At 62.0% G+C, this 26,544-nt stretch overlaps 1 protein-coding gene across 11 annotated transcripts in view; it reads right to left on the bottom strand.

The window, feature by feature from the left end:
• The window catches only part of PLEC (plectin), a 56,198-nt gene that overhangs the window by 27,927 nt on the left and 1,727 nt on the right, over positions 1–26,544 (bottom strand). For 2 of the 11 annotated variants that reach the window (XM_087864509.1, XM_087864510.1), the window contains exon 1: positions 25,101–25,264. The exons of 3 other annotated variants lie outside the window; for them this stretch is intronic. In XM_087864509.1, coding sequence (XP_087720635.1) covers positions 25,101–25,185 — 85 coding nt within the window. In that variant the 5' untranslated portion in view covers positions 25,186–25,264. Of the gene's footprint in view, positions 1–862; positions 1,195–1,771; positions 1,976–6,662; positions 7,387–25,100; positions 25,265–26,544 lie in introns of those variants that run through there. 6 more of the 11 variants (XM_087864511.1, XM_087864512.1, XM_087864505.1 and 3 more) reach the window with 4 other exon arrangements.

Below are 26,544 nucleotides of genomic sequence, written 5' to 3'. Positions count from 1 at the left end.
TCCTGACTCAGAGCTCAGGACCAGTGGGCCTGGCACCCAAATCCAGATTGGGCAGACCCTCGAGGGGCAGCTCTGGCCACCTTCACCGCATGCGAACCCCTGCACCCCAGGGGTACCCAGACACAGACCAGAGCACAACTCCAAATCCGTTAGGGCAGCCCCTCAGGCCAGCAGCCCAATTCCCAGGGCCCCCACCCTGCTCCATTCACAGGAGGAGGCAGGCCCCACCCCATCCTGTGCCAGGCGGTCCACGGCGGCTGCGGGCTGGCGCCCAGAGCGGGTGACTTTGAGCAGGGGGTGGGCAGAGCGTAGCCTGGCTGCCTGCCCCTTGGCAGTCCTGGGCCCCGGCTGAGGGCGCTCAGGCCCAGCCCCCCCTCGGTCCTGGGCAGGAGCCTCTCCCAAGACCTGCCCCAGGACACCAGCCCTGCACCTGCCCCACACCTGCCAGCTGTGGTTTCTATGTTGACAGTCCCTGTCCTTAGCAGCAGGGGAGAGGCCTTCCTGGCAAAGGAGGCACTCCTGTACTGCTCGTGGCCCCAGTCTGGAGCCCCCGCCCCCAAACTCCTCTTCACCCACCTGCCCAGGCCGGGGCTCCGGGATCAAAGAGCCACTGAACCCTGACCCCACGGCAGGGAAAGGGGCAGGGTCTTCAATGCGGGATGAGAGACAGGGGAGGGGGACTCCACTCCCCGACCATGTGCTGGTGCTTAGCGCAGGGACAGGAAGGGGAGGGAACAGGGAAATTCGGAAGCGGGAGGGAGGCGGCCCCTCACCCCGCCCCGCCTCCAGCCGCCGAGCAGGGGCGGTGGCTGCTGACCGCAGCCCAAGCTCGGCCCAGGTGGTAGCTGCCAGAGGCGCTTACCTTGCACATCCTGCACCCGCCAGCGCCCCCTGCGCCAGTGCCACACGGCGGCCAGGGTAACGACGTGGCCCACGACCACCAGTGAGGGAAACAGGCTGCCCGAGGGCTCCATGGCTCTGGGGCAGCACGGCTGTGGGCAGAGCAGGCGGAGCTGCCCTTCCGAACCCGCCGCGAGAGACCGGGCAGACCCCTCCCTTCCCTCGTTGGAAGACGGGTGGGGAGGGGGGTGCCCCGGGACCTGGGACCGCCCAGCCTGCAGGACCGCCCTGCTGCACCGTCTGCCTGGCGCCCCGGCGCCCGGGGGACTAGCCCGGTCCACGGCACCAACAGTACTCCCGCCCGCCTCCTCCCCCTCCCCCCTCCTGGCCACTCGGAGCTCCCCACCCACCTCCCGCTGCGCCCAGCTCAGCTGTCCCCGCGCAGAGCTCGCACGCTCAAGGTTAGCGGAGCCTTAACCCCTGCTTCCCCACAGCCACACCCGCCAGGAGGAGGGGCCTGTAGTGTCGAACAGCCTGCCCCCCCCAGCACAGCCCAGGCAGCCTCAGCATGACCCCCCGCCGTGCCCTCCCAGGAGGGTGACTGCAGTGTCCCAGCACCCCACTCTGCCTCCAAGAAGCCCTCTGGTGACAGCTGCCAGTCGCCCAGCGGGGGGGGGGGGGGGAGCCAGGGCAGCACCCCGGACTCCGCTGGCCCCCCAGGCTCGCAGCTGACCCAACTACCCTCAATGACAAGCACCCCCACAGAGCCCCAACACTCCCATGTGGGACAGCGAACAGGGTGGAAGGGAGGGCTGGGGCGACGGCCTGGGAGGGCAGGGTGTGTGCAGGGACGGAAGGACAAAGCCTCCTGCCCACCGCCCGCAGGGCCCCCGTGGGCTCTCACAAAGCCTTCAACGACTGCGCCACCTACCCGGCACGATCTTCATTAGGGACAGCGGCGGGAGCCCACGGGGCAGACGGGGACAGGGAGCAGGCTGTGCAGAGGGTCACAGACCCCTCGGAGGCGGCCGCGAGCCCCGCGGTGGCGGTGGCGGTGGGAGGAGGGCACGGCTGGCGGAGCCGCTGTCAGCAGCAGTGCCTGTGTCCATGCGGGAGGGGAGGGGTGGGGAGGGGGTGGGGGGGCGATATAAATATCTGAGGAGGGCAAGCAAGGCCCGTCACTTGTCCAGACTTAGAACATGACGTGCAGAGCAAGGGCACTGGGGCCCCGGCCTTCACTGGAGTCCAGTCTGGCTGGGCGGCGCCACCTGACACTCACCCCCAGGCTCCAGCCCATGATTCTAATAATAAGAAGCCACCTGGCGTCCGAGTCCACCTCGGAACAAGGCCCAGCACTGACATTGAAACGTGGGGGGCTCACGTCCCGTGGGAGGGGCTGCAGCCCCTGCCCCACCCCGACCCCCCGCCACCCAGGGTGCAGGAAGTGGTGGGGGTACACTCAGGGGAAGGCCACAAGGGCAGAGGGCTTGGCTCCCTTTCTCCCAGAGAGACCCCCACAAGACACTCAACACAACACCTGGCCCAGGAGAGACAGCAGCCTCCCCAAGGTCACACCACCAGCCAGCTGGACACCCAGGTTGCCCCAAATCGGGCTGAGCCGCAGGAACGTTTGCCAGCCCTCCTGCACTGGGCCATGCCACTGGACCATGCGTCCCCTCCCCAGGCTGCTCCTAATGCCTGCCCTGGCCCCATCCCAGTGCCCTCCCCCCGCCCCCCCCCCCCCCCGCAGCCTCTGGTCTGCAGAAGGCCTGGCCCTGGAGTGCACTGCCAGCAGGCATGCCCAAGCCACATCCTGGAGACCCAGAGCTCGGCGTGGCCGGCAAACAGGACATGGGGAGTCACCATGCCACCCTCTCCTCCCAGGTGCCCTCAGGCCCTGGCAGACAAAGAGTTAAGGCCCAGATGGAAGGATTTACATCCTATTCTGCAGCATTTCCTGTGTGTGAAGCACCATTCTATTTCGACCTCAGAGAAGCCCCTGAAGGAGGTCCTATGCTGTTATGGGGCACAGATGAGGAACCCGAGGAGAGTGAGAGGCTGCCCTTGGCACCCAGGCAGCGTCTGGCACGTGTGGTCACCCTGCAGCAAAGCACAGCAGGCTGCACTCGGCCTCTGACCGCTGGGCTGCAGGCACCACGGTCCATCTGGGGAGACCAGGAGCTATGAGGAGGGGCGGTGGGCCCCCAAGCCTCCCGCTGGCCAATCCCACATTTCAGAAACTCATTTCTGAAGGAAAATGGCCTGAAGCTGCGGGCTCTGATGGGAGCGCCCCCGGACTCTGCAGCCAGAGGGAGGACTGGCTCCTGAGGCCCAGAGGGCACCTCCAGGGCAGTGGGTAGCCCCCCACTGCCCACCTAGGACAGGGCCTTTCACCTCCAGATGCCTCCATCCATCCCCACACCAGACAGTCCTCGACAGCTCTGCGAGGGAGACCAGCTCATTCCTGCATCTCTGCAATCTGATGTCCCAGGCAAGGCAGGCAGTCCCAGCGCCCCCGGGGGCCCCAGCCACAGGCTGCCTCGGAGATCCCAGTCCAGCCCAGCTGGAGCTCACATGCCCACAGCCCCCAACTGGGGCTCTGTCCTACCTTGGCCCAGCTGAATCAGCTCCTCCATGCTGTACCTGTCCATGGCGGCTGAGCACGGGCCAGGCCACGGAGCCAGCAGGGAGGAAAGGCAGGGACAGCAGGAAGGAGGGAAGGGTGGGAGGCAGAGGGAGGGCTCACTCAGGCCCTGGCCTCCCCACCCAGCTCTGGGAGCTGTGACTCCTCCTCATGGCCACCCCTTAGTCAGTGAGCCGGGCAGAGCTGAAGCCCAGTGGACCAACGGGTCCAACCAGCCCAGGTGGTACAGCGGACGGGCCTGCCCAAAATCCCTGAGCCTCAGTGCCGCCCACAGGGCCCTCCAGTCTTTACTGCCTGCCCTGACCAGCCCACCTGCAGCCTCCCCTGGTCTCCACAGGCCCCACCAGCCCTGCACTTCCCCCACCCCCCTCAACATCCAGCCCCCAGGGCCAGCCCCTTCCTCCACCACAGACAGACCCCAGCCCCCAAGGTCTCTAGCCCGGGCAAAGCTCTGCCCTCCTTCATGCATCTTCCCAGCCAGCAGAACAGGACCGAGGAAAGGCAAATCTAATCCGGCCACACCCCGCTTTAAAAACCCACCAGAGTCCTACAGATGTCCCAGTAAACAGGCACAGACGCAGACACGGAGCTAGTGATGGTTGTGAACACCTGTCCCACCACGTGGCACTACACAGCCACGGAAAAGGGCAAGGCAGTTCGGTGCGCTGACCCTGGGGACCCTCTGGGACCTGAGAGCCCACGGGAGAGTCAGGGTGCACTGCAGGGTGGGCCACCTGCGGCACGACATGGCTCTGGCGCAGCGGCTGGGAGCACTCAGGGGGTCCCTTACCTCTATGAGCATCTCTGTTAACCTGGAGTTTTGAGCTGGGCAAAACACTACTACCGGAAATGTGGATCAAATTCATATACAAAGCCCATGGCCTTGGCTTCCCACCACGGGAGGTAAACCCGAACCTGCCACAGCCACGGCCCAAGCCCCTCCCTCTACTGGGCTGCTCTGGGTGGAGCAGGAGCCCCTCAGCCATCAGGCTCAGCTCAGAGCACCTCCTCAGAGAGGCCCTCCGTGATTGCTCCTAAAGCTACCTCCCCGTCACTCACTCCTCATCCCAGTCCATCCCCTGAGGCCGGGGCTTCCCCGGCCTGGGGCTTGGTCTGGGTCTGGCCAGTACGTAGCTGACCAAGCAGCAGATGCCTTCCCACACAGATGAGCAGACCACCGGGGCTCACAGGTGGGGGCGGGGTATGGTGGGCACACCTGACTGGCTCCCTGGCCACGGCTGGACAGGCAGAGGTGACCCACGGACCGAGTCCACTCTGGTGATCAGTGCAGATGGCCCCATACACTCCTGCCCTCACCATGCTAGCAGCAGACTGGAGAGAACAGAGCTGGGGCAGGAAGGGGTCTCTGAGCAGTCGGTGATTCTAGGTGCAACCCCAGAGACGAGGGTGTGCCTGCACCATAGCCAGCACCCAGCATGCCCTGGGTGCCCCCCGTAAGCGTGGCCCTCAGGTCCTGCGCTCGGCCCTCGGGAAGCCCACACCCGCAGGCCTGACTCAGCCTGGAGCTGGAGTTCATTTCCTGTTGGAAACTCTGAGCTGCCGCCTGCGGCTGGGAGGGAACACTGAGTCACCTCCATCAGGGCTGGGGGTGCCCTCCGCTCTGCCCACTGCAGCCACACCCAGTCCCCCATCCTGGCCCCACCGCCATGTGCCCGCCCAGCCGCCCAGCCTGGCCACAGACAAGCAGGAAGGAGAGAAAAGGAAAGAGAAGCTCATGCTCACCACCCCCGTGACTCAAGAGAGGGAGAGGGCTGCAGCGCCAGCGGCAAGGGGAGAAGGCCCCCGGACTGGGACTTGGCCATTGGGTGCTAGTCGGTGCTGACCAAACATCCAGCCAAGCACTTGCTGTCGCCTTGTGGGAGACATTGTCACCCCACTGACGGGAGTTTGAAGAGGCCATGCAACTTATCCACAGCCATGGGGAGAGCCCAGAGACCATTCCTCTAGCCCACAGCCTCACTGATCCTCCCAGATGGGCTCCCGTGGCAGAGCCCTAGTGGGTCCAACCCAGACCACAGCGGAACTGGGGCTCCCACTCAGAGCCTTGGGCCTGCACCTCGGTCCCTTGACCCCTATTCACCTGGCAGACTCTTGCCTGCCCTGCCGGCCTCATGGCAAGCCCCCCTCCCAGACCCTTAGAGACCATGTTCCTCCCCAGGTGACAAGACACAAAGATGGAAGTGGCGGCCAAGCCTGACCTCTGCTGGGGCATCAGGACCCCCCAAGTCAGCACCAAGGCCAGGGAGCTGTGAAAGCACACGTGTGAGCCACAAGCTACCTGGGACCCTAGTCATCTGCCCACCTGAGTCCTGCCAGCACAGCTGCTTAGGGGCAGAGAAATGCCACAGAGGAAGGACACCGCAAGGGGTCACTTGGCAACCCCTGGGACCATGGGACCTGTTCCATCCTCTGGGACCCACCTTCCACCCTCTGCCCAGACCCGGTTCTGGGCCCAGGGCCCACCACACCCCGGCCTCTGGTCTGCTGGCAATGCTTCTGCCTGGGGTCTGCTCTTCTCCCCCCAACCCAGGGCTGCCCCCTGGGCCATCACCAACCCCACACTGGCCACACTCCCCGTCACAACATCACATCACAAAACCACATGAGCCACAAGACACAGGGGTCGATGTCACCCGCACTGGACAGACCCGAGGTTCAGTAAGGTCAGGCAGTTTGCCTGGGCCACACTACCAGAGAGCGGTCGGCCTGCCCTGACCCATTCTGGCCCCTCTGCTGCACACCACCGCTTCACGCAGAGAGGGCCTAGGGGCACACAGGCCACAGGGACGTGCAGAGAAGGCTCAGGCCAAAGGCAGTGCCGGGGACAGTGACTAGCTGGTGTGGGGCAGGGTGGCGCCAACAGCGCGTCCTGCCAGCCCAGGCGCCGCAAGCCCCACCCCTAGCCCCAGGGGGAGCCTAAGGATGGCCTGGCAGCAGCCCATGGGCTCCTCCTCGGCCTACGCACCCCGCGGTCCTCAAGCCAGGAGGAGGAGCCACGTGGGTCCCCCTGCAGAGCAGCCGGCACCCTAGGGCAGACAGAGCACCACCTGCCGGTGTGAGCCACGTTCCCACACACGCGCCGCCGACCCCAGCCCACCCGGCCTGTGCCCAGGCACCCCGTTCCCATCCCCCCAGCTGGGGCCAGGATGCAGCTGACCTGTGGCTGGGGCAGGCTCCGGGCCAGGCCTCACCAGGTTCCCCGGGGCGGTGGCGGGCACCACAGGGGGCTCAGGTGCCCCCTCCTCAGGCTCCTTCCGACGGTACACCCGCCGCTCCTCACGGGCAGGGTCCTCCGCGGGCACGGGCCCCCACTTTGGCGGGCAGCCCAGGGGACCCTGCACAGACTGCACGTGGGGGGTGCGCCGCGCGGGCATCACCATGGCAACGGGGCGGCGCACGCGCTGCAGAGAGGCGGGCACGATCTCCGGCGGCAGGTGCAGGTACTGGCGCAGGTGGGCAATGCCCTCATTGGTGAGGTACCAGTAAAAGTGGCGCCAGGCGAAGGTCTCTCGCACCAGACCCCGGGCCCGCAGGGAGGCCATGGCGCGCATGACCTGCAGGTTGGTGACGCCAGGGACGTGAGGGTGCAGGCTGCGGGGCCGCCGATCCTTCTTGGCTACCATCACGCCTTCACGGAAGAGCACCTCATAGATGGCCCGCAGCTGGTCCAGCGGCATGAGCATACCCGCCACCATGGCTGCCAGAGCCCGGGAGGCGCGAGTGACGGGCGGGGCACAGGGAGGAGGCCCAAGAGGCACCCGCGGCACAGGGTGAGACGCGGGCTGACGGGCAGGCGGGCCACCGCACTGAGCTCGAGGGCACGGGCTCCGGGGCTTGTGGCTCTCACGCCCGGCTGCCTGGCTCAGCGAGATCCCGGCCGGCACTGCCGCCTGCCCACCGCCTGCGCGAGCCTCCCGCCGGCCCGCCCTCCCTCCGGGACGCCCAGGCCGGCCCCCTCTGACTCAGCAGCATGGGCGGCCCCTCCCACCCACAGCCAACAGGGCCCCTCGCAGAGTGGGGGGCACCTTACCGCGGCAGCCACCCCAACAGCCCCCCTCCCTTCCCAGGCCCCACAGCTCTGACGTCAGGAATTACATCAGTTTCTAAACACTTCCTTCAAGGTTCCTAAGACAAGGGGGAGGGAGTCTGTCCGGTAGCAGCCATGGACCAAGAATCTAAAAAGGTCGCAGAACGGGCAGAAGGGAAAGCAGGGAGCAGAGAGGACAGGAGAGGTCCTCAGGCTGGGGACCCAACTCAGGGTTGTGGTCTCAGGGTTTCGTGGAATTACAAGGATCTGAAAGCGGGGTGCTGGGCTGTCTGGGCCTGGTGGGCGGGCACTTGAGGTCTGAGGGGAGAGCTGGGGTCCGGGGAGTGGGGCAGAAATCTGGGTGGAAAGCTGGAGTCTTGGGGAGCGGAGGCCTGAGGGGAATGACAGTAGCAGCTGCCGCAGCACATGCACAGGCGGGCTTCGGACACCAGTGGCTGCTGTCCATCAAACGGGCAAAGGGACAGACCCCCCACCTCCAAATGCCAGGCCCAAGACCACAGCCACTCTATTTAACACTTCCCTTGCCAAGCCAGATCAAAGGGGACGCAGGAACACAGAGTCTGCTGGGACCCCAAAACACTCTGAGCGGGGAACAGAGTAGGGGGCTCTGAGCAGGGCCTTCATCCACCCCAACCCCCAGGCCAGCTGTTGGAAGCCAGAAACTCTCAGCTGACACAGAAAATCAGTCACCAAGTCCCTGTCACCCCAGGCAGGCCTGGTGCCCCTAATGCCATACAGACACCCTGCCCTGGGTGGCTGGAGTGTCCACCTGTGGACTAGCTGTGCAGGTGCAGGGGAGAGGCGCACCACACTAGAAGTGGATCAGGGGCCCAAGTGAAATGGGGGACCAGCAAGAGGGTCCACAAGCGGCGGCGGTTTCCATGGGAGGGCCCTGGAGCCAGGCCGGGCCACACCCATCAGTCACTTCCAGGCTCCCACAGCTGAGGACCTAACCATGGTCATCCTGGGCCTCCCCATTCCACACCATACCCCACTGTCTCACGCTGTGCTGCACCGACCCGCACCCAGATCCGCGCTCTTCCCCTTCCCCCAGGCCGACACACCCATTCCCACCAAGCGCAGCTAACCCGGGAACTGATTATAAATAGGGCAAATAGGGCGGGGGTGGGGGATCCCGAGGTGGGAGGCGCCCGCGGGCAGGCAGCCAACTGGCAGCGGGTGGGGGCGGGTTTATGGGGCCGTTGCCATGGGACCGCAGAGCCAGCTCCAAACTGCACACACACACACACGCACACACACACACACACACACACCGTCATACACGCGCGCGCGCACACTCATTAGACACACACGCACGCGTGCGCCAGTGCTGGCGGACGCGGTGGTGGAAACTGAAGGTCCAGCCAACTGTCCCCACGGCCCCGCCCGCCAGCTCCCTGCGGCGCCCTCCCTCCGCTCTCCGCCAGTCCCCAGCAGCCAGGCGGGCAGGAAGCGGGCCAGCCCACAAGGAGACCGGCTCCGGGAGGACGCACCGCTAGCGCGGGAGTGGACAGCGTCCACGCCCCTTCAGCCCAGTAGCGCCTGAGGGCCCTCCCCGCCACCCAGTCTGTGGCTTCGGGAACCAGTGCCAGCTGTGGTTCAGGACAGCACTCAGGCAGCGGCCCGGCCCAACCCTGTGTCCAGAGCACGCCCACTCTCCTGGTCTGTCCCTCAGCCCTCCCCCACAGGCCTCCTGCGCTCCCCCCTGCCCGCCCCACAGCTCCTCACTCACCTCCTGCGTCCCTCCGTGCCTACCCCATTCATCCAGGCCATCTTCCTGGTATGATTTCCCGACCTACTCCCCCAAATCCCCAAGCCGCCCCCCCTCCCGAAATGATTCCAAGCCACCCCCAAGGCCTCCCAAACACTCGGACCTAAGGTCTCTCCTGCTACACGGGCCCGCACGGGCGATGGCAGCAACTTGGGGAACCGCAGAAAGGGGGCGGGGCATAGAAGGGAATTCCCCCCTCCCTCCCACCAACCCTGGCGCCCTCAGTGGGTGAGGGGAGGGGCAGGTAGGAGCCTGGAGCAAGCTGTTCCCGGCAGCTCCCCCGGTCCCTCTCCGCGCCTGGGTGGGGGCGCCCCCCGCCAGTCCCAGGGCTGGAAGGATACCCTTTTCTGCCCCGCCCCCACCCTGCAGAAGCGCAGCCGGAGTCGCTGATTCGGCAGCGGGAGGGCCAGGGAAGGAGGGAGGGGCAGGGCGGCCTCCTCCCCTCACACTCCAGGGCCCTCAGGGGCCCTCCAAGTTTCCAGGGCAACCGGTCGGAGCCCTCGGGCAGCCCCCAGCCCCCCCACCCTAGAACAAAGAGCCGCAGTGTGGACTTGCCCGGGGCCAGCCCGCCTGGCGCCTCCCCACAGTGATACCCACTGCCCTGGCTGGTCCCCTCAGACGCCGAGCTGCAGGGCTGCAAAGCGGCAGGGAGGCTGGCAGGGCCGCAGGCGGGGCGGGAGCTCCGCAGAGGCCGGGAGGAAAAGGGGCGGACCCGCCGCAAAAGCCAACTCTCACCTCCGACCCGCCCCCGCCGCTGCAGCAGCCCGCCCCGCCCCCCGACACTCACTGCAGGGCTGCAGGGCTGCAGGGCTGCAGGGCTGCAGGCTGCAGCAAGAGTAGCCCCCGTCCAGCCCAGGGCAGGTGGACCCCTGGCGGTACATAGGCCTGGGGTTTCCCGTGGCTCCCGCTCCCCATCCCCAAGGCTACTCCCAGGATGGCAGACCTTGACCGCGACCCTGCGCAGGGCTGCACCCAGCTAGAGGTCACCGCCTGGTCCTCGCCCCCTGGCTCGGGCCCCGGTCCCGGCCCGCACCTTTGAGGGAGCTGATCTCCTGCTGGATAGCTCGCGAAGGGTCCATGTCTCCACCGGGACTGAGCGCGGCGGCGCCGCCGCCACGCACAGTCCAGCCCCGCAACTCACTGCCCGGGCCAGAGCCGCAGCCTGGGGGAGGAGCCGGGAGGCCTGGGGCGGGGCTTGCCGGCTCGGGGCGGGGCTTGGGCGGATCAATGCGCAAGGCAAGGGGGCCTGGAGCGAGCTCCCGCCGCGCCCCGCCCCCATCCTCCAGGCTTCACCTCGTGGTGCTTGACCCTGCTAACTCCAGCCAGAACGCAGGGTCACCAGGCCAGATCCAGGTGGGCTCTGATGGCCCACCCTTCCCCACCCCACAGTCCCTGAGCCTTGGCTTCTGCCACCTTTAGAGTGACCTTTGGGTCGTTCGTGCATGTGGCTTCCCAGACCTCGAAGCCCTGGCCACTCACTCCTTGCAGGAGATATCTACTGGTCTGGGCCTCCTGGTGACCTCCTCAGCCAGCACCCTGGTCGTGGAGGGTAGGCGGATCCCACCAGGGCAAGGGCTGGAGGCCTGCCCGCAGTGGTGCCCCAGCACTCTGGACCTGCCCCTTGATCGCCACTATTCGGGTCCCCACCTCCCTTGCCCCAATTGTTCTGCCCCTGCCCACGCTCTACCCTCTTCGCTGGGTGGCCCTACGCACCTCTGGGCCACCTCACCCACTCCTATCACTCAAGATGCCCTCTGTACTCTGTCTCCTAAAATTTCAGGTCTGGCAGGACTCCAAACTGCAGCCAGCCTCAGCCTCAGCCACTCAGCAAATCCCAATGGTGCTTGTCTTGGGATGCTTTTATCTTTCCAGCTCAGTGGGTGCATCTCTACCCACTACCCAGCGGTGCAGGCCAACCCCCTGGGGCTATTGCATTCCCCCCTTCATGGTCAGCCCCACAGGTCTTGGCAGCTCCACCTTCCAGTCTGTCCACTTGTCAGCATCTCCACCAATGGCTACCACCAGTCCAGGCCCCAGCAGATCTCTTTGCAGAGTCCCCAGCAGCAGCCCTAGTGCTGAGCGCTCAGTCTCCCGACCATCACCGCCTGCCTCCTGCGGCGGATGCTGGCGCTGGCGGGGTGGGCTCAGGGTGCGGTCTGTCTCACTCACTGCACCATGGGAAGCCATCAGCTACAGCAGGAGCCTTGCTCACACCTAGGGTGTCAGCCCCAGGACTGCACCCTGCCTTTCCACCCTGACCCTCTGTGCTGGGCTGTGGGGGATGGGACAGCCTCCACAAGATGTGGCCAGCCTGCCTCAGTCTCCTTCCAGGCCAGGCCACCCACCCTTACTGCCTGCAGGCCCACTTTGTCAGGTCAACCATTCAGAGCAGTGTCTGTTACCTGGTCCCCTCCAGCTGCGAGGCCCACCTGTAAGTGGCCATTGCAATCATCTGCAGCCACTGGCAGCCAGGGCTCTCAGAGAAGTGGCAACAGCTGGAAGACCCCGCAAAGAGGTGTTCTCAGCCTGCCCTGCTGAATCTGCCCCCAAAAGCAGCCACGTGGCATGGCCTTGGCAGTGGGGAGTGGCCACGCAGACCCTGTAAAGGCTCCACAGGACGTGCTGAGCCCTTTCCTTGGTCCCTCATCAGAGCAGGCTTCCCGGGGAAGGGACTGTGACATGGAGACCAAAAGGCAGGCTACAGCTAGCAAGCAAAGGAAGACAGATCACCCAGGCAAAGGCCCAGAGGCAAGAGGCAAGAGAAGAGAGTCCGGCCAACCCCAAAGAATGTGGAGACAACTGGAGCAGGCGAGGAGGGGCTGCAGACAGCTGTCACTGGGGGTTCACCAAGCTAGGGAGCTCCCTCAAACTACCATGGACAAGGGCCTGGAGGCAGGAGTTGGACAGTGAGGAGACCCTGGTAGGCTTGGCTGTGGGCCCTGCCCCTGTCCCCACACACCCTCCTCTGCCATTCAGAGAGTCCCACTGCTCCCAAGACCATCCTCCAGATGGTGCCCCCCAGCTTCAAACCTCTCCCCCACCCCCATGGCAGCCTACCCTGCTGGGGCTCACAGTGGGCAGGGGTCACGTGTAACAGCTGTAGGCTGTCCACCTAGGTGGACAATCACCAGGGAAGACCTGACCCGATGAGACCCCACAGACCGTGCCTGCAGTGGGAGCACGGGGGCCATCTCGCTCCACAGCCACAGCCCGGGTCCACCTCCACCTTGGGAAGCTGCCAGGTTGGGGCAGGAGGAGAATCTTCTGCCTGGGAGGCCACACCTTGCTGGATGATGACAGCAGGAACTCAGCCAGACCAGCCGCTCTGGGAGGCTCCTGGGAGATCTAAGCCCCCTATACCAGCAGGCCGGGTGCCCACCGGGGCTCCCACAGATCCTGGGCAAGGCCTGGATGGCACCGAGGTCACCCCTTGAGGCCCCATCCAGCTGTCTCCGTGCAGCCTCCTTCAAGAATAGCGCTGTTACCAGGCACCTGCCAGAGATTTTGGTGGGGGATTCCGGGTCTGGCCCCCACATCCCATGCTCTGTCATTCTTCCCCCAAATATCTTTCAAACCCATCCTCATCCCCCGCCCACGGCCTGCACCGCTTCTGGGGCCTTGCGGCCACCTTTCTCAGCAGGCTGGTCCTGGCGGCCCCCACTCTTTTACCTCCAGGATTCCGCCACAGCAGCCAGAACACTGCCATGCACACAGCGCGTCCTGCCACAGCCCTGCCGCCACCCCTCACCTGGGCTGCCTTGCTCCCCTGCAGTGTGGCGGACCCTGTCTCCAGGCCAGTGGACAGGCCTGTGTCCACTGCACGCACCCTTCTGGCAGTCCCTCCCTGCACGGACAAGCACGCTCTAATGCGGAGACACTTAGCTGGGTGGCCCCAGGCAGCTGACTTGGCATCCAAACCCCAGACCTCCAAACACAGGCCTTGCCATGGAGGAAAAAAGGGAATGATTTCTCCCAGGGCCAAAATGGGGCACTCCCAGGACCTCTATTAATATAGTTCTGTCTCATTAATAGATTAAAGGAGAAAACCTGTACACTGATCTCAAAAAACGCTATCGACTCATTTGATAAAACCCAGAAGCAGTTCTGATTTTTTAAATGTGGCCCAGTAAACCAGGGAAGACGCACACTGTTTACAAGAGACTAGACAGGCTGGCCGGGCTGTCCTCCCAGGCCCCCCGCTGGTCCCACAAGGACATTATACAGTAGGACAGGGAGTGTTGGAGGGAGCAAGCCAGTGTTCCTTGACAATGCAAGGCCCCCGGGGCAGCGGTTAGGGACCTCTCCTAAACCCGCTGCCTCCCCCTCAGCTTCCCCCCGCGCAAGGTTGGTCCAGGGCACGTGAGAGCAAAAGGAGTCGCTGCAGGAAGCCCAGGACAGAAGCATTTACATGTGGGCATCTGGTCCTCTCGGCACCAAGACAAACTCCACTGACCTATCGGAACCCATAAGAGAGCTCGGTGAAGCGGCTGGCCTGAACCGTACCTCTAAAAGGGCCGAGGGGTTCTCACGGGCTAGCAATGACGAGTTAGAAAAACACGGTGGGAAAAACGCCTTCATCAGCCTCCCTTAGCAGCACTAGATACAAAGTACTACAGAATCAGATATATGTAAAGGCCAGTCAGAGCTCGGGTGCAGAAAGAAAGACTGGGGCCCACCAGGAGACTCACGCTCCCCCGTGCGGAGGCCCCATGCCCCCCGAGCTAACCCCTGCGATTCTGATCGGCCCTTCCGCTGGCCCCATTGGGCACCTGTTAACACCGCCTCACGTGCTCACTGATACGATGTTCCAGACTGGAAGGTTCTGTGGTCCGTCCGAGACGGTAACGGGTGCTGGGCAGGGGTCGGGAGGGAGGCCTCTCAGGCCCGGCAGGTCCGCCTGCGATACCTAGCAAACACCGCGGAAACTCTTACACACTGGGCTTGAGTGGGGGCTATTCCCCCGCCAACACGGATCGCCCGCTGGAAAGGCTCCTCCCCCCCCCCCCACGGTGTGAGAGCGCTGGTGCTGGCTTCCCGGTCATTCCTCGGCAACGGCTTTGTGGAAAATCACACAACTACAAACGGATTCTTGGTTTTCCTCCTTTTGACACACAAAGTGACGCCTCACGTGTGCCGTCCGCCCCTTGCTTTGCCACCAGCCCACAGCACAGAGGCGCCCCTCCCGCGGCCCTCCCCCAGGAGCCCTGTCGCGCGCGAGGACCCCGAGGGGCGCGGTCCCGTTGGGCGCCGATCTGACAGGCGCTGTCACTGGCCTGGTTCCCACAGCTTCCTCAACACAATCCAGAAATCCACGTGTTGGGATTTTTGCCAATCTGATACATAAAAAACGGTATCTTGGTGTAGATAAGGGTTACGTTTTACACACAATTTGATCCAAAAATTCTATTTCCAGCAGTAGTCATAGACACATCCGATAATCCAGCTACAAAACCGCTCCTTGCAGCCTAATATCGAACAAATAAACAATGACCTCAATGTTATACGAGACGGGACTAGTTTAAATACGATATGGTTGGGGCGCCTGGGTTGTCTCAGTCAGTAGAGCGAGGGACTCTTGATCTCAGGGCCATGAGTTTGAGCCCCATATTGGGGGTAGAATTTACTTGATAAAAAAAATTTTTTTTAAATATGATACAGTTACCATACAAAAGAATGTTGTATTATAAGTAAATGTTATAGAAAGGTGTCCATGTTGTAACATTAAGTAAAAAGAAGTTAACATGTGTCTAAAATACTCTGTAATATCAAATTATAAGATTCTAAATAAATTGTACTACAAAATACTGTACATATTTTTAAAAACAACAAGCACGAAACAAAAAGATGTGGAAGTTTCCAATACATCAGCCGACTCTGCTGAATGGGGGCCTTGACAAACATGGTCACGCCTGAATCCCTGGTGCCTATGACTGACCTTATTTGGAAATAGGGCCTTCGCAGATGTCATTAAGGATCTCAAGATAAGATCACCCTGGATGATGGGGGTGGGCCCTAAATCCAACGAGACAGAAAAGAACAGAGCCACAGAGGAGAAGCCACGTGAAGACAGGGGATGCAGCCACAAGCAGGGAAGGCCAACAGCCACAGAACCTGGAAGAGACGAGGAAACACTCCTGGAAACCGGAGGAAAGGCGACCCTTACCAAAAAGGGCAGAAAACGTGGCTGAACCGCGTGCCGTGGTTGGGGGAGAACAGAACTTGTGAGGGACCTTTAGCTGTGGAGATGCCCGGGCGAAGTGGGGGAGGTGAGACCTGAATTCGTCTTCCCGCTCACGGGGAAGTTGAGGAGGAGAGACATCCGTCGTGGAAGGGACTGTTAGCGCTGGCGACCCAGGAGTCACGACCTGCTCAGACTGCAGAGTGTGCTCACGTTGGGAAAGCATGCCCTGGACAGACAGTCACCGGGGACCGGACAGCCTTCTGCTGAAGAGAGCAGCTGTCTGGCCCACAGGTCGGCTCTACGGTCTCAGCAGAAGCTAGGAACGGAGTGGGGTCGTCCAGAAAATCTCTGTGGACAGCCCTCTTGTCTAAGGACATGGGTCCCCCGACATTCACAAGGTGTATGGGAATGTCACACCAGCAGACACACCGCCAGCTTGCACGGGACAGGACAGAGACGGGACGTACGGAGGAAAGGCAGCTGGGATTCTGCAATTCTTCGGGCAGGAAAAGGGCTGACGGCGTTCCTCAGCTTCAATCCTGAGCTACCCTTCGAGGAAACGGAGATGGGACTCCACCAGCCAAGGCCGGACAGCAGAGCATCAAGCCATGGAGGAGCAAGGACTTTGCCCAGCGGGTTTCAAACTTGCTCGGACAGTGAGCCCGGGATCACTTTCTGTTTCCCCGTTTTGGAATGGGGAGGTCTATCCTAGGCCTGTCCCACCATCGTATTCTGGAAGCCGAGGACGGGCTTACTAGTCCCAGGAGTCCACCGACAGGCCGGAATTTTGCCCCAGGGTAGCCCGTATCCGAGCCTCACCTAGTTCCGATTAAGACAGTTTGGACAAGACAAGGGGCTTTTGAGCTGCTGAAATTTAGGTGAGGTTTTGAACTTGAGTTGATGTCTAATGGGCTGATGCTTTGGGGGATGGTGGGAGGGGGTGAATGTATTTTGCATGTGACAGACATGAATATTAGGGGGCTAGAGGGCAGACAGCAGTGGGTTGAATGGTGGTCCCCAAAATACATGTCTACCCCCAAATCCCTAAAGCCCAGGAATGTTCTCTTATTTGGAAAAGGGGTCTTTGCAGTTATAATTAAGAATCTTCAGATAAGATCATCCTGGATCACTCAGGGAGGCCCTAAATCCAGTGACAGGGATCCTTAAAAGAGGCAGGAGAAGTCACGGCAAGCATGCCACGCTGAAGAAGAGCTGCGGCCACACCGGGGAGGCGATGGACACTGGGGCCTGGGACAGGCAGGAGCAGCTCTACAGCCTCCAAGGGAGTGTGGCCCTGCTGACACCTTGATTTTGGGCTTCTGGCCTCCAAAACAGTGAGGGAGTAAAGTTCTGGCGTTTTAGGCCACCCAGATTGAGGCAACTTGTTACGGCTGCCGCGGGAACCTAGCAGGGGTGTTCTTGGGGGCTGGCTGTATCCACAAGCAGGCAGCGGTAGTTAGAGTAATAACCACAGTGAGCTCAGTCGTGTCCCTCAAGGCTAACTCCGGTCCTATAAGCTTTCCCACAGCCATTCACTTAATAAGAAGGGAGGAAAAAAAGGATCTATTTCCAAAGTTCAAAATACACATTCACTTGAAAAACAAAAAACAAAGAACAGAATAAAGACTCTAAGAGCCCCACACCCAGAGGCACCTGCTGTGGACACTTCTCTCTGGCTTCCCACCAGCTGCCTCACACATGCCCCCGGTGGCCCCGTACTTCCAGCCCTGCATCATGCCTCCTAGAGGGTCTCTCCTCCCCCTGCTGTCCCCGGGCACCAGTGCCGCCACCAGCCCGCCTGAACCCAGACTCCAGACCGGCTACACGAGACGTCCTTCTAGGGCATTCCTTTCCTGCAGAATTGGCCCTTGACCTGTCCCCACCCCAGGAACCAGAGTGGGCAGCAGAGTGTCCCCCCATACTCTTCCTGGCCCCATATCCCCTTTGCCTCCGGACAGCAGTAAAGGACCCTGCCAAGAGCTGACCACGTAACTGGGACAACCCCTCTGCAGCTAAACCATGAGCCAAGCTCCCCCAGAGAAGAGGAGGGGAGGAGAGGAGAGGGCCCAGCCCTGCGGGCTCCTGTCCCATGTCTTCTGAGTGGGCACCTTCTCCCCATCACCTGAGAGCAAGTTCCTGACCTCCCCTCCATACAGTCCACCAGCAACCTGGGCCCCCACCACATGACCCAGTGCCTGCCCCTCTTGGGTCCCCAACCTCACCACCCACAGCCCCACCAAATACCCACAGCACTGGCACCCCGCCCACATCTCCCTGTCCACGGGAGGCCTACAACTGGCCCCCATTTGCATCAACACTCTCCAGCCTCCTTGAGTCCCTTCTGAAGGCACCCAGACCCTGCCCCCCTACCACCAGCTCCCCTCAGGCTTTATGGGGAAACTGAGGCTAGGGGGTACCTTCACCCACACCTTCCCATGCCCTAAGGCCTGACGGCCCCACGCCCTGCTCACCCCACAAGGCCCTCAGTGGCAAGGGGTGAGCACATTCAGCCCCCAACATGGGCAGATGGGTAAAGGAGGGAGATCGCCCAGCACTCAGCAATGCCCATACTCCCGATGGCCACGGATGCCCCTCTGGGCCAGGCCTCCCCTCCCCAGGGACCTCGGGCCCGTGTTCTGCCTGCATGACACCAGTCTGTCCTGGAGGGGATCCTCGCTCCCACACTGTTGGACACCTTCCAGCCCTGCACCCCTCTTCTTACCCTACATCATCCTCAGCACCTCCAATCCGACTACACCTTCAAACAGGTCTCACCAAGGTCCCCAGTGTCCCTTATCACCAAGTGCCAGGCACTCTTTGGGCCTCGTCCTGCTCGAGACCCCTCACCCAGGTGGTCCTCTCCGGGTTCATCACCCCTTCCCATTGACTGGGCTGCCAGGACCCTGTCCAGTGGCTTCCCCAGCTGCCCCAAGGTTCAGAGCGTGGGCCTCTTCTCTTCCTCATGAGGGCCCCAAAGCCCTGCCCCAGACTGGCCTCCCTCAGCTCTTCCAGCCTTTGCAGGCATCTCAGCGTCTCCGTGGCTTGCTCACCTCCAACTCCTATGCCCGAAAGCAAACTCCCGTTCTTCTGCCTTCCCCGTCCGTGGTGGTGACACTGCTCCATTCCCAAGCTGCTCTGCGGCTCCTGGGCTCCCACCCTGCCTTCGCCACCTCTGGGGCTCTCCTCAGCAGCTGCGCTGGGGCACCCAGGAATCTTCATGCCGGACCAGGACTCCCACAGGGCTCGGGGGCCACTTCTCCCTCCCATCCACCCACTCACTTTTAAGCCACTCTGTCTTATAACAGAGGTGCAGCAGGACACGGACCCTGCCCTCAGGGAGCTGAGTTTGTGACCCACTAACCCAAGTCTACACCCTGAGCACGACACCCCAAGGCTCCCACACACCTCGGCCCCAAACAAATTCCAGATAAAGAGGAAGATGTTAGACAATAACTGGAAGACACTCTCAGCCACTGTTTTTATAAAACAAGAGCGTCCTGAGCGGGACATAAAATTCAGAGGCCCTAAAATAAAAGACTGGCCAATTTTCAGAGCTGGTGTGGCCAGAGACACCACAGACAGGCTTAAATGACCGTCAGCCAGAACTGACGCGTGGCTGACGCGCGGCGTGAGAAACCAGGACAGCCACTGCGGACACGGGGCCTTCGAAGGGGCTAAGAAGCTACTTCATGATCTCAGCACTGGTCACAAGGAAACTCTGAAATTCAAGTAAGCCATGTGTGTATAATTTGTACACTTTTCTGTAGGGATGTTGTATTTCAATAAAAAGTTTACTTACCAAAGGTAACAAACTGGGGAAAAAAATTGAAACATCTATAACAAACAAGGAAGTTAATATTCATAATATGTAAAGAGCTCTTTTTTTAAAAGGTTTTTAAAAAGGATTTATTTATTTATTTTAGAGAAAGAGAGAGAGCTAGCAGGGAGAGGGGTAGGGGGAGAGGGAGAAGCAGAGAAGCAGACACCCCACCAGGCACAGACCCAGACACGGGGCTCAATCCCAGGACCCTGAGATCATGACCTGAGCCGAAACCGAGAGTCCAAGAGTCGGGGGCTTAACCAACTGCACCGCCCAGGGCCCCCATAAAGAGCTCTTATAATTCAAAGAGAAACACATCTTACAGAAAAATGAACAATGCTTTTTTTTTTTCAACCCTGATCCCTACCTGCCTCCCTCCTAGATCTGACAATGGTTTTCAGTCGGCAACTCATCAAAGAAGAAACGGGAAAACAGCCGAGAACTATAAAAGGGTGCTCGCTTGATCTACTGACCAAAGAATGCGAATTAAAACAGTTTGGATCTTCTCATCAATCAGTCAGCAAAGAACTGGAGAACTAGTGTGTCTTGTATCTGCTGTGCTCGCCTATGCCAGAGGGCCCTCTAGAAATATAATCATTTTTAATGATAAGCCCCAATGTCCATGCGGAGGAACCAGGACAAGAAGCTGCGGTACTTCCGTGTAACGGAGTATTTAGTGCTCATGAAAAAGCCATGAGAGGGACCGAGAGCATTCCTTGGGGAAAGAACAATCATTTTAACAAATGGTGCTGGGACAACTGGATATCCACATGTAAAAGAACAAAGTTGGACCCTTACCTCATGCCACACTCAAAACTTAACTCAAAATAGATCAAAGACCTGAATGTAAGGGCTAGAACTATAAAACTCCTGGAAGAAAACACAGGCATAAATCTTCACGACTCTGGAGTAAGCAATGATTTCTTAGATATGACGCCAAAAGCACAAGCAAAAAAAAAAGAGAAATTGGACTTATAATTAAAAACGTTTATGCTTCAAAGGACACCATCAGGAAAGTAAAAAAGACAACTCGTGGAATCAGAAAATTTTTGCAAATCCCGTATCTGGTAAGGGACGTGTATCTAAATACATAAAGAACACCTACAGCTCAACAACAAAAAGATGAAAACCCAACTTAACAATGGACAAAGGGTACGGATAGACGTTTCTCAACACGACACATGAACGACCCAATGAGCACACGAAAAGACACTCAACGTCCCTGGCTGTCAGAAGCGCCCATCGCAATCCCAATGAGGCCCTCCCTCTACGCACGAGGACCGAATGTCTACGTCAAAAAGGCAGATAAGCCTCAGTGCTGGTGAGGATGTGGAGAAATCGGAACCCTCACGCGCCGCGGTGAGGAATGCAGGGTGGTGCGGGTGCTGTGGAAAACCGCCTGGCAGCTCCTCTCCCAGTTAAACATAGAGTTACCACATGACCCAGCAACTGCACTCCCTGCTGTCCACCCAGGACGCATGACAGCAGAGGGACACACAAACGTCCACAGCAGTATTATTCATCGTGGCCGAAAGGTGGAACTGGCCCAGATGTCCATCGACTGACGCACCGAGAAACAAAACATGTATATCCGAGCCGCGGAGTACGATCCCGCCCCGGGGGGAACGACGTCCCTCACATGCCGCGACATAGGTGAACCGTGAAGACACCGTGCTAAGTAAAAGAAGCCGGGGACGAAGTGGTTTGATTCCACTTACACGCGATGTCCGGTACAGGCAAACCCTTCGAGACTGACGCAGACCAGGCTTTGCAGGGCCGGGCTGTCCACGTTCCAGAAGCGACTGGGCCGATGGTTCCAAGTCTATCAACATGCGAAAAACCACGGCTCTCTCTCCCTGTCTGTCTCACACACACACACTGCGGTCAACCCAGCCAGTGCGACTGGGGCCAGGGCGCGGCTTCACTCTTTCTCCCTCCGTACCCCCAGAGTGTGGCCGTTGTCTTGCCTCGTCTTGTTTTCTTTGCGCACGTTGTACTTTTGACAGTGGACAGACCAGAAGTCCTCTCCAAAGAGCCCAGATAACTGCTTAGCCTCGGCTCCACCGGCCGAGCGCTGGTCACCGAGGACGACACCCATGCTGACCACCCACTCACCCATGCGAGCACCCTGCAAATGCTGGCTGTGGGCCTGGGGTGGTGCCGGGGACACAGATAACCCAGCTCAGAGTCCAGGCCCGGAAAAGGTGGGACATGTGAGGAGGGTGCCAGGCCTGATGCCAGTCCTGCCAGGGGGTGGGGAGCCCCTCCAGCTGAGTCTTGAAGAAAGCACAAGACACATGCTGGGCCCATGCCCTGCAGACACACTGACATCCCTCCTAGGGCCTCCCTGGACCCACTGTCTCCCCAGACCAATGCAGGCTCCCTACCCAAACCCCCTGCCTGGAGGCCCTACCCCCCACCCCCACCCGGACCACCACGGCGGCTTTGTCGGAACATCCAGGCGCTGCTCTCTGATCCACATTGACTCTGTTGCCACCCTGCTCCCAGCCCCACGGGACAACCCTGAAGTGTCCACCGCAGCTGCCCAGGCCCCCCTGGCCAGCCCCAGTCCCTGCCCTGACCCCCTGGCCAGCCCCAGTCCCTGCCCAGGCCCCCATGGCCAGCCCCAGTCCCTGCCCTGACCCCCCTGGCCAGCCCCAGTCCCTGCCCTGACCCCCCTGGCCAGCCCCAGTCCCTGCCCTGACCCCCCTGGCCAGCCCCAGTCCCTGCCCTGACCCCCATGGCCAGCCCCAGTCCCTGCCCTGACCCCCTGGCCAGCCCCAGTCCCTGCCCAGGCCCCCCTGGCCAGCCCCAGTCCCTGCCCTGACCCCCCTGGCCAGCCCCAGTCCCTGCCCTGACCCCCTGGCCAGCCCCAGTCCCTGCCCAGGCCCCCATGGCCAGCCCCAGTCCCTGCCCTGACCCCCCTGGCCAGCCCCAGTCCCTGCCCTGACCCCCCTGGCCAGCCCCAGTCCCTGCCCTGACCCCCCATGGCCAGCCCCAGTCCCTGCCCTGACCCCCATGGCCAGCCCCAGTCCCTGCCCTGACCCCCCTGGCCAGCCCCAGTCCCTGCCCTGACCCCCATGGCCAGCCCCAGTCCCTGCCCTGACCCCATGGGCAGGCCCCTGGCCCTACGAACTCAGCACCACTGGGGGACTTGGGCTGCTCCTTTACAAGCACCCTCACCCCATTCACCTGACCCACCTGGATTCTCCCTCACCCCAAATCCTCCCTGCCCTCCCCACCCAGCCTCTGAGTTGCTCCAGGCTAGGCTTGGGGGAACTGGGAGTCAGAACAACCTTGCAGCCCCTCTTCCAAGGGGCACCCAGAGCTCTCCCACCACAGACCCAGTGGCTCCAGCCCCACGTGGAGTCTGCCCTGGAGAGAAGGCAGGGGGGATGGGGAGGGGTAACGGCTTAGGCTGACAGGAAACTGAGAATGTTCTGGGAGGAGCTGGACCATGAAGGCAGGACTGGGGATTTCCAGGGGGACAGCCGGGGAATGAATGACGTGTCCAGGGTGGGGCCTGGGGGTTGTGGGGGGAGGGGATCACTGGGGGGAGGGGCTGAGTGGCTGGACTTTGGAAGGACAGCTGGGGAAGGAGCTTCTCAAGGGTGGGGCTGGGGGGTGCGAGCTAGTTTGGGCTAGAAACCAGAAGGCAGGAGGCAGAAGCCAGAGCCCTTCGTGGGCCCAGTGAGGGACCAGGAGTGCTTGGGCAGGGCTGGGGGCAGTCTCCGAGGCAGAGCCAGCGAGTGCTGTGCTGGACCCCAAGAGACGGGGCTCGGCCTCCTCCACGCTGACTGACATCAGGCGCCATGCCTTCCCTTCCTCCCTCACTGGGAACCCTCCACCTCCAGGGACAGGATGGGCCAGGACCTTGGTCCTCTGGTTGGTCCAAGGGGTGCACAATGGTCAGGCCTGGGGCCCATAGCCCAGCCACCTATGGCCTCCTCTAGGCTACTCCTGGCCTTGACAGTGGCTCTGGGCTGGCCACAGGCAACAACGTAGCCCCTTAGCTCAAAGGAGCTAAGGAGTCACAGTTGTGCCTGGTATAACGCTCAGGCCTGCATGGGAAGCCCCCAGCACTCACTCTCCTACTGAGCAATGCCCAGCTGCCAGTGCTACACGACCGGGGAGCTGGGCCTCAGCACTGGCAAGCCCACCTCTGCACCCTCCGGCAAGAAGCGGCACAAGTCGCCCTCTGCCCTCTGTCAGCCTCCAGCCACCACGCCCAGGAGGTGGACACGGGCCAAGACAGCCCAGTGTGTCCAACACCAAGCCTGGCATCTGGGGAGGCTGGGGTGGGGAGGATAGGCACCAAGACAGGAAAACCCCCGGGGACCTGTCCGATCTCACTCCTGGGAGGCAGGTCTCCACCCCAGGGAGTAGAGGGAACACAGCTACTCAGGTCAGGATGCTTCAGACTGACGCCCCAGACAGGCTCTGGACCCACATGCCGCCCTACAACCTGATCGCACCACGAAGATTCTGGAACAAACCACGACGTATTTGTGTATATTCTGTGTAGGTGTCCCTACTTTGAAAAGAGTGGCCACTTCATCAACAGTTCTGTTCTGGGGTGTGCCGGGACAGCTGTTGCCCACGTGGGCAAGGGCTTCCTTGCCCAGGACCTATCCAGATGGACCCCCCAAGGCTGGGCCAGCTTTGGGAGGTAAGAGCAGCAGGCCGGCCCTTTCTATAGCTAGGCTCCCTCCCTCAGGAGCCCATTGTCCCAGGAGCATCTCTACTAGGACCAGGCAAACTGGGTGACCACACAGCACAGCCACCTTGCCAGAGACCAAGCAGAAGCTGTTAGGGGGAGGGTGGCCTGGCAGGGACGAGCCCTAGGCCCTATGAAACCTCTCTCTGCCTGGGGGAGGTCAGTGGGTAGACAGCAAGGTGAGGCCCTAGCAGGACCTTTCTCCCTGAGCTGCCCTTGGGGGCAGAGCCAGCAAAGCCAGCCACGTGGAAGCTGGAAACAGCTCGGGTCAGCTCTGCCCCAGGCCCCCGCCTCGACCCTCTCCAGCAGCTCAGTCTCGGGCCCTGAGCCTGTGTGGGCCAGGAGCCAGGGCTGTGTTGGTGCCTGCTCAGAGCCCCGCGACCCGGGCAGCTGGGCTGTGGCGCGGGCCGCTGACAACAGCCAGGGCCTGGGCAGAACCAGAGGCCCCAGGGGGCCCCGGAGCAGGGCAAGGGGGTCTGTCAAAGCCATGGAGCCAGTTCTTCTGAAAAGGAAGAGAGAGTTGTCCTGTGTTCCCCAGCCCACAGCTGCCGGCCCAGGGGACAGAGAAGGGGTGTGAGGCGCTCCCTGCCAAGGAAGGGTGGCAGCCTAGGTGCTGGCCCGTTTCGGGATGTGAGGAGAGGCCACAAGTATGTGACCCACTGCCAGGTGGGGCGGCCGCCCCCACCCCATGGGGGAGGCACCCCGCTGAGGGGCACGGGAGGGCTTGGCCTTGACCCACCTGTCTGCTGGGCACAGACTGGGGACACTGGACACTGGCCCCGCCAGCCCCCGGTAGCACGCGCGGCCCACCCCACCACCCTCGCCGCGCGATGCCCTATTAAGGGCATGACCGCGGGGGCTCCGCCGGGTGCTCCTGCCTCTTCTCTGGACGCTGAAGCCGCGGGTGTCTGAGCGGGACCCGCGAGGCGGCAGAGCCGCGATCGGATCGGCCACGGCGGACAAGGGGTCAGAGGCCGGGCTGTCAGGCTGGAGGACCTGCCAGGGCCCGGCCGGACGGCAGGTCGCCCGCAGGGTGCGCGGGGCCGGCGGCGCCGTACCTTTGTACTTCTCCCGCACCTCCTCGTAGGCCTGGACGAAGTCCAGCTCGTCGGGCGGCGGGCCCGCGGGCAGCAGGGCGGCCATGCCTGGGCGCGGGACGCGGCGGGCGCTGCGGCGCAGAGCGGCCTCCAGACCGGGCGGCCACTGTCCCCCCGGCCGCGCGCCGCTTAAAGGGGCGGCCCCGCCCCGCCCCCGCACCCAGGATGCCCCACGGGCGGGGCGGGGCCGGGCGAGGGGCCAGGGGCCAGAGCTGCGCCGGGCGGGCTGGGCAGGCTCCCAGCCGCGGCCCCACGTGCGTCCCGAGGGCACACACCCCTCTCCGCGCCCGGCCGGGTCCCGGTCCCCAGCGGCCCCTCCCTCGCCCGCCCCGACCTCACCGGCGACCTCACCTGGCCGCCCTCAGGCGCGCCCTTCCCTCCTCCCCGCTACTTAGAATCCTCCCACTGCAAGGCTGGAGATAGGAGTCGGCACCTCAGATATAAAAAGAGCCCTCAAAGCACAAAAAATTCAAGTAAGTATAAAAGGACTGAAATAGTCAATGTGCAGCAAAAAGAAAAAAGGGTTTGGTAAAACTAAAAGACAAATTCTTTCCCACCCATGAAATGGGCAAAGACCCAGCACGACAAATGTCCTCCTTTCTGGAACTCTGGTGGCAGTACTCCTCGCTAACCTTAGCTGCTGTAGACCACAAGCCCTACCGCCAGGAATCAGCCCTACGTGCATCAGGCTGGGGCCCTGACTGCAGCATAGCTCCCGGCAGGGAGAGCTGAAGGCCACCACCCCAGGGCAGGGGCTCACGCTTAGGAAGGCCCAGGGGTGCGGAAGGACACTCACGATTTGCTTTCTGGTGGGTAAAAATCCTCCTTTAAAATCCATACGGGATACACCCACACAAGGCTCAGGCTGTCCTGGCCTCTGCGTTTCCTTGAGCTGTTGCCGGCCCTCCCCCCACAGAGCCTCTTGCTGCCCGCAGTCCTGTCCTCCCTCAGCAGCTGGCCTTTCAGGACTCTGCCCACCTGCCTCAGTGTGGCTCCCAGCCTCCCGCCAGGGCCAGCCCTGCCCTCCACATGCCTCAGCCTCGTTCTGTCCTCGGGGGAATGGGGTCAGCACTCTGCAGCCTGGGCTGGCGGACCCTCAGCTGGCTCCTCCCTTTCCCAGCACAGCCTGCATGATGGCCTCCAGCCCTGGGTCGCCCACTTCCCAGGGGTAGGGGCCACTCCCCAGCTGCCCCGCTCTACATTGTCAGGGGCCTCTGGCTGGGCCTTTGCCGTCCTCCTCCACAGAACGGGACTGCGGGAGGCCAAGGCAGGACCCTGGCTCACAGAGGTGCGCTGCAGCTCCAGGGAACGAGGTGGCCCCTCCTCTCCTGCTCCTGTGTGCGTCCCCGCACTGCCAGTGGTGGCAACCAAGATCAGAGGGCCTGGAAGGGGCTCTGCCCTAAAG

Source organism: Ursus americanus, chromosome 9, assembly GCF_024610735.1.
Source record: "Ursus americanus isolate L20-20 chromosome 9, mUrsAme1.1.p, whole genome shotgun sequence".
Taxonomy (NCBI): Eukaryota; Metazoa; Chordata; class Mammalia; order Carnivora; family Ursidae; genus Ursus; species Ursus americanus.
This window is presented reverse-complemented; position numbering and strand designations above follow the sequence as displayed.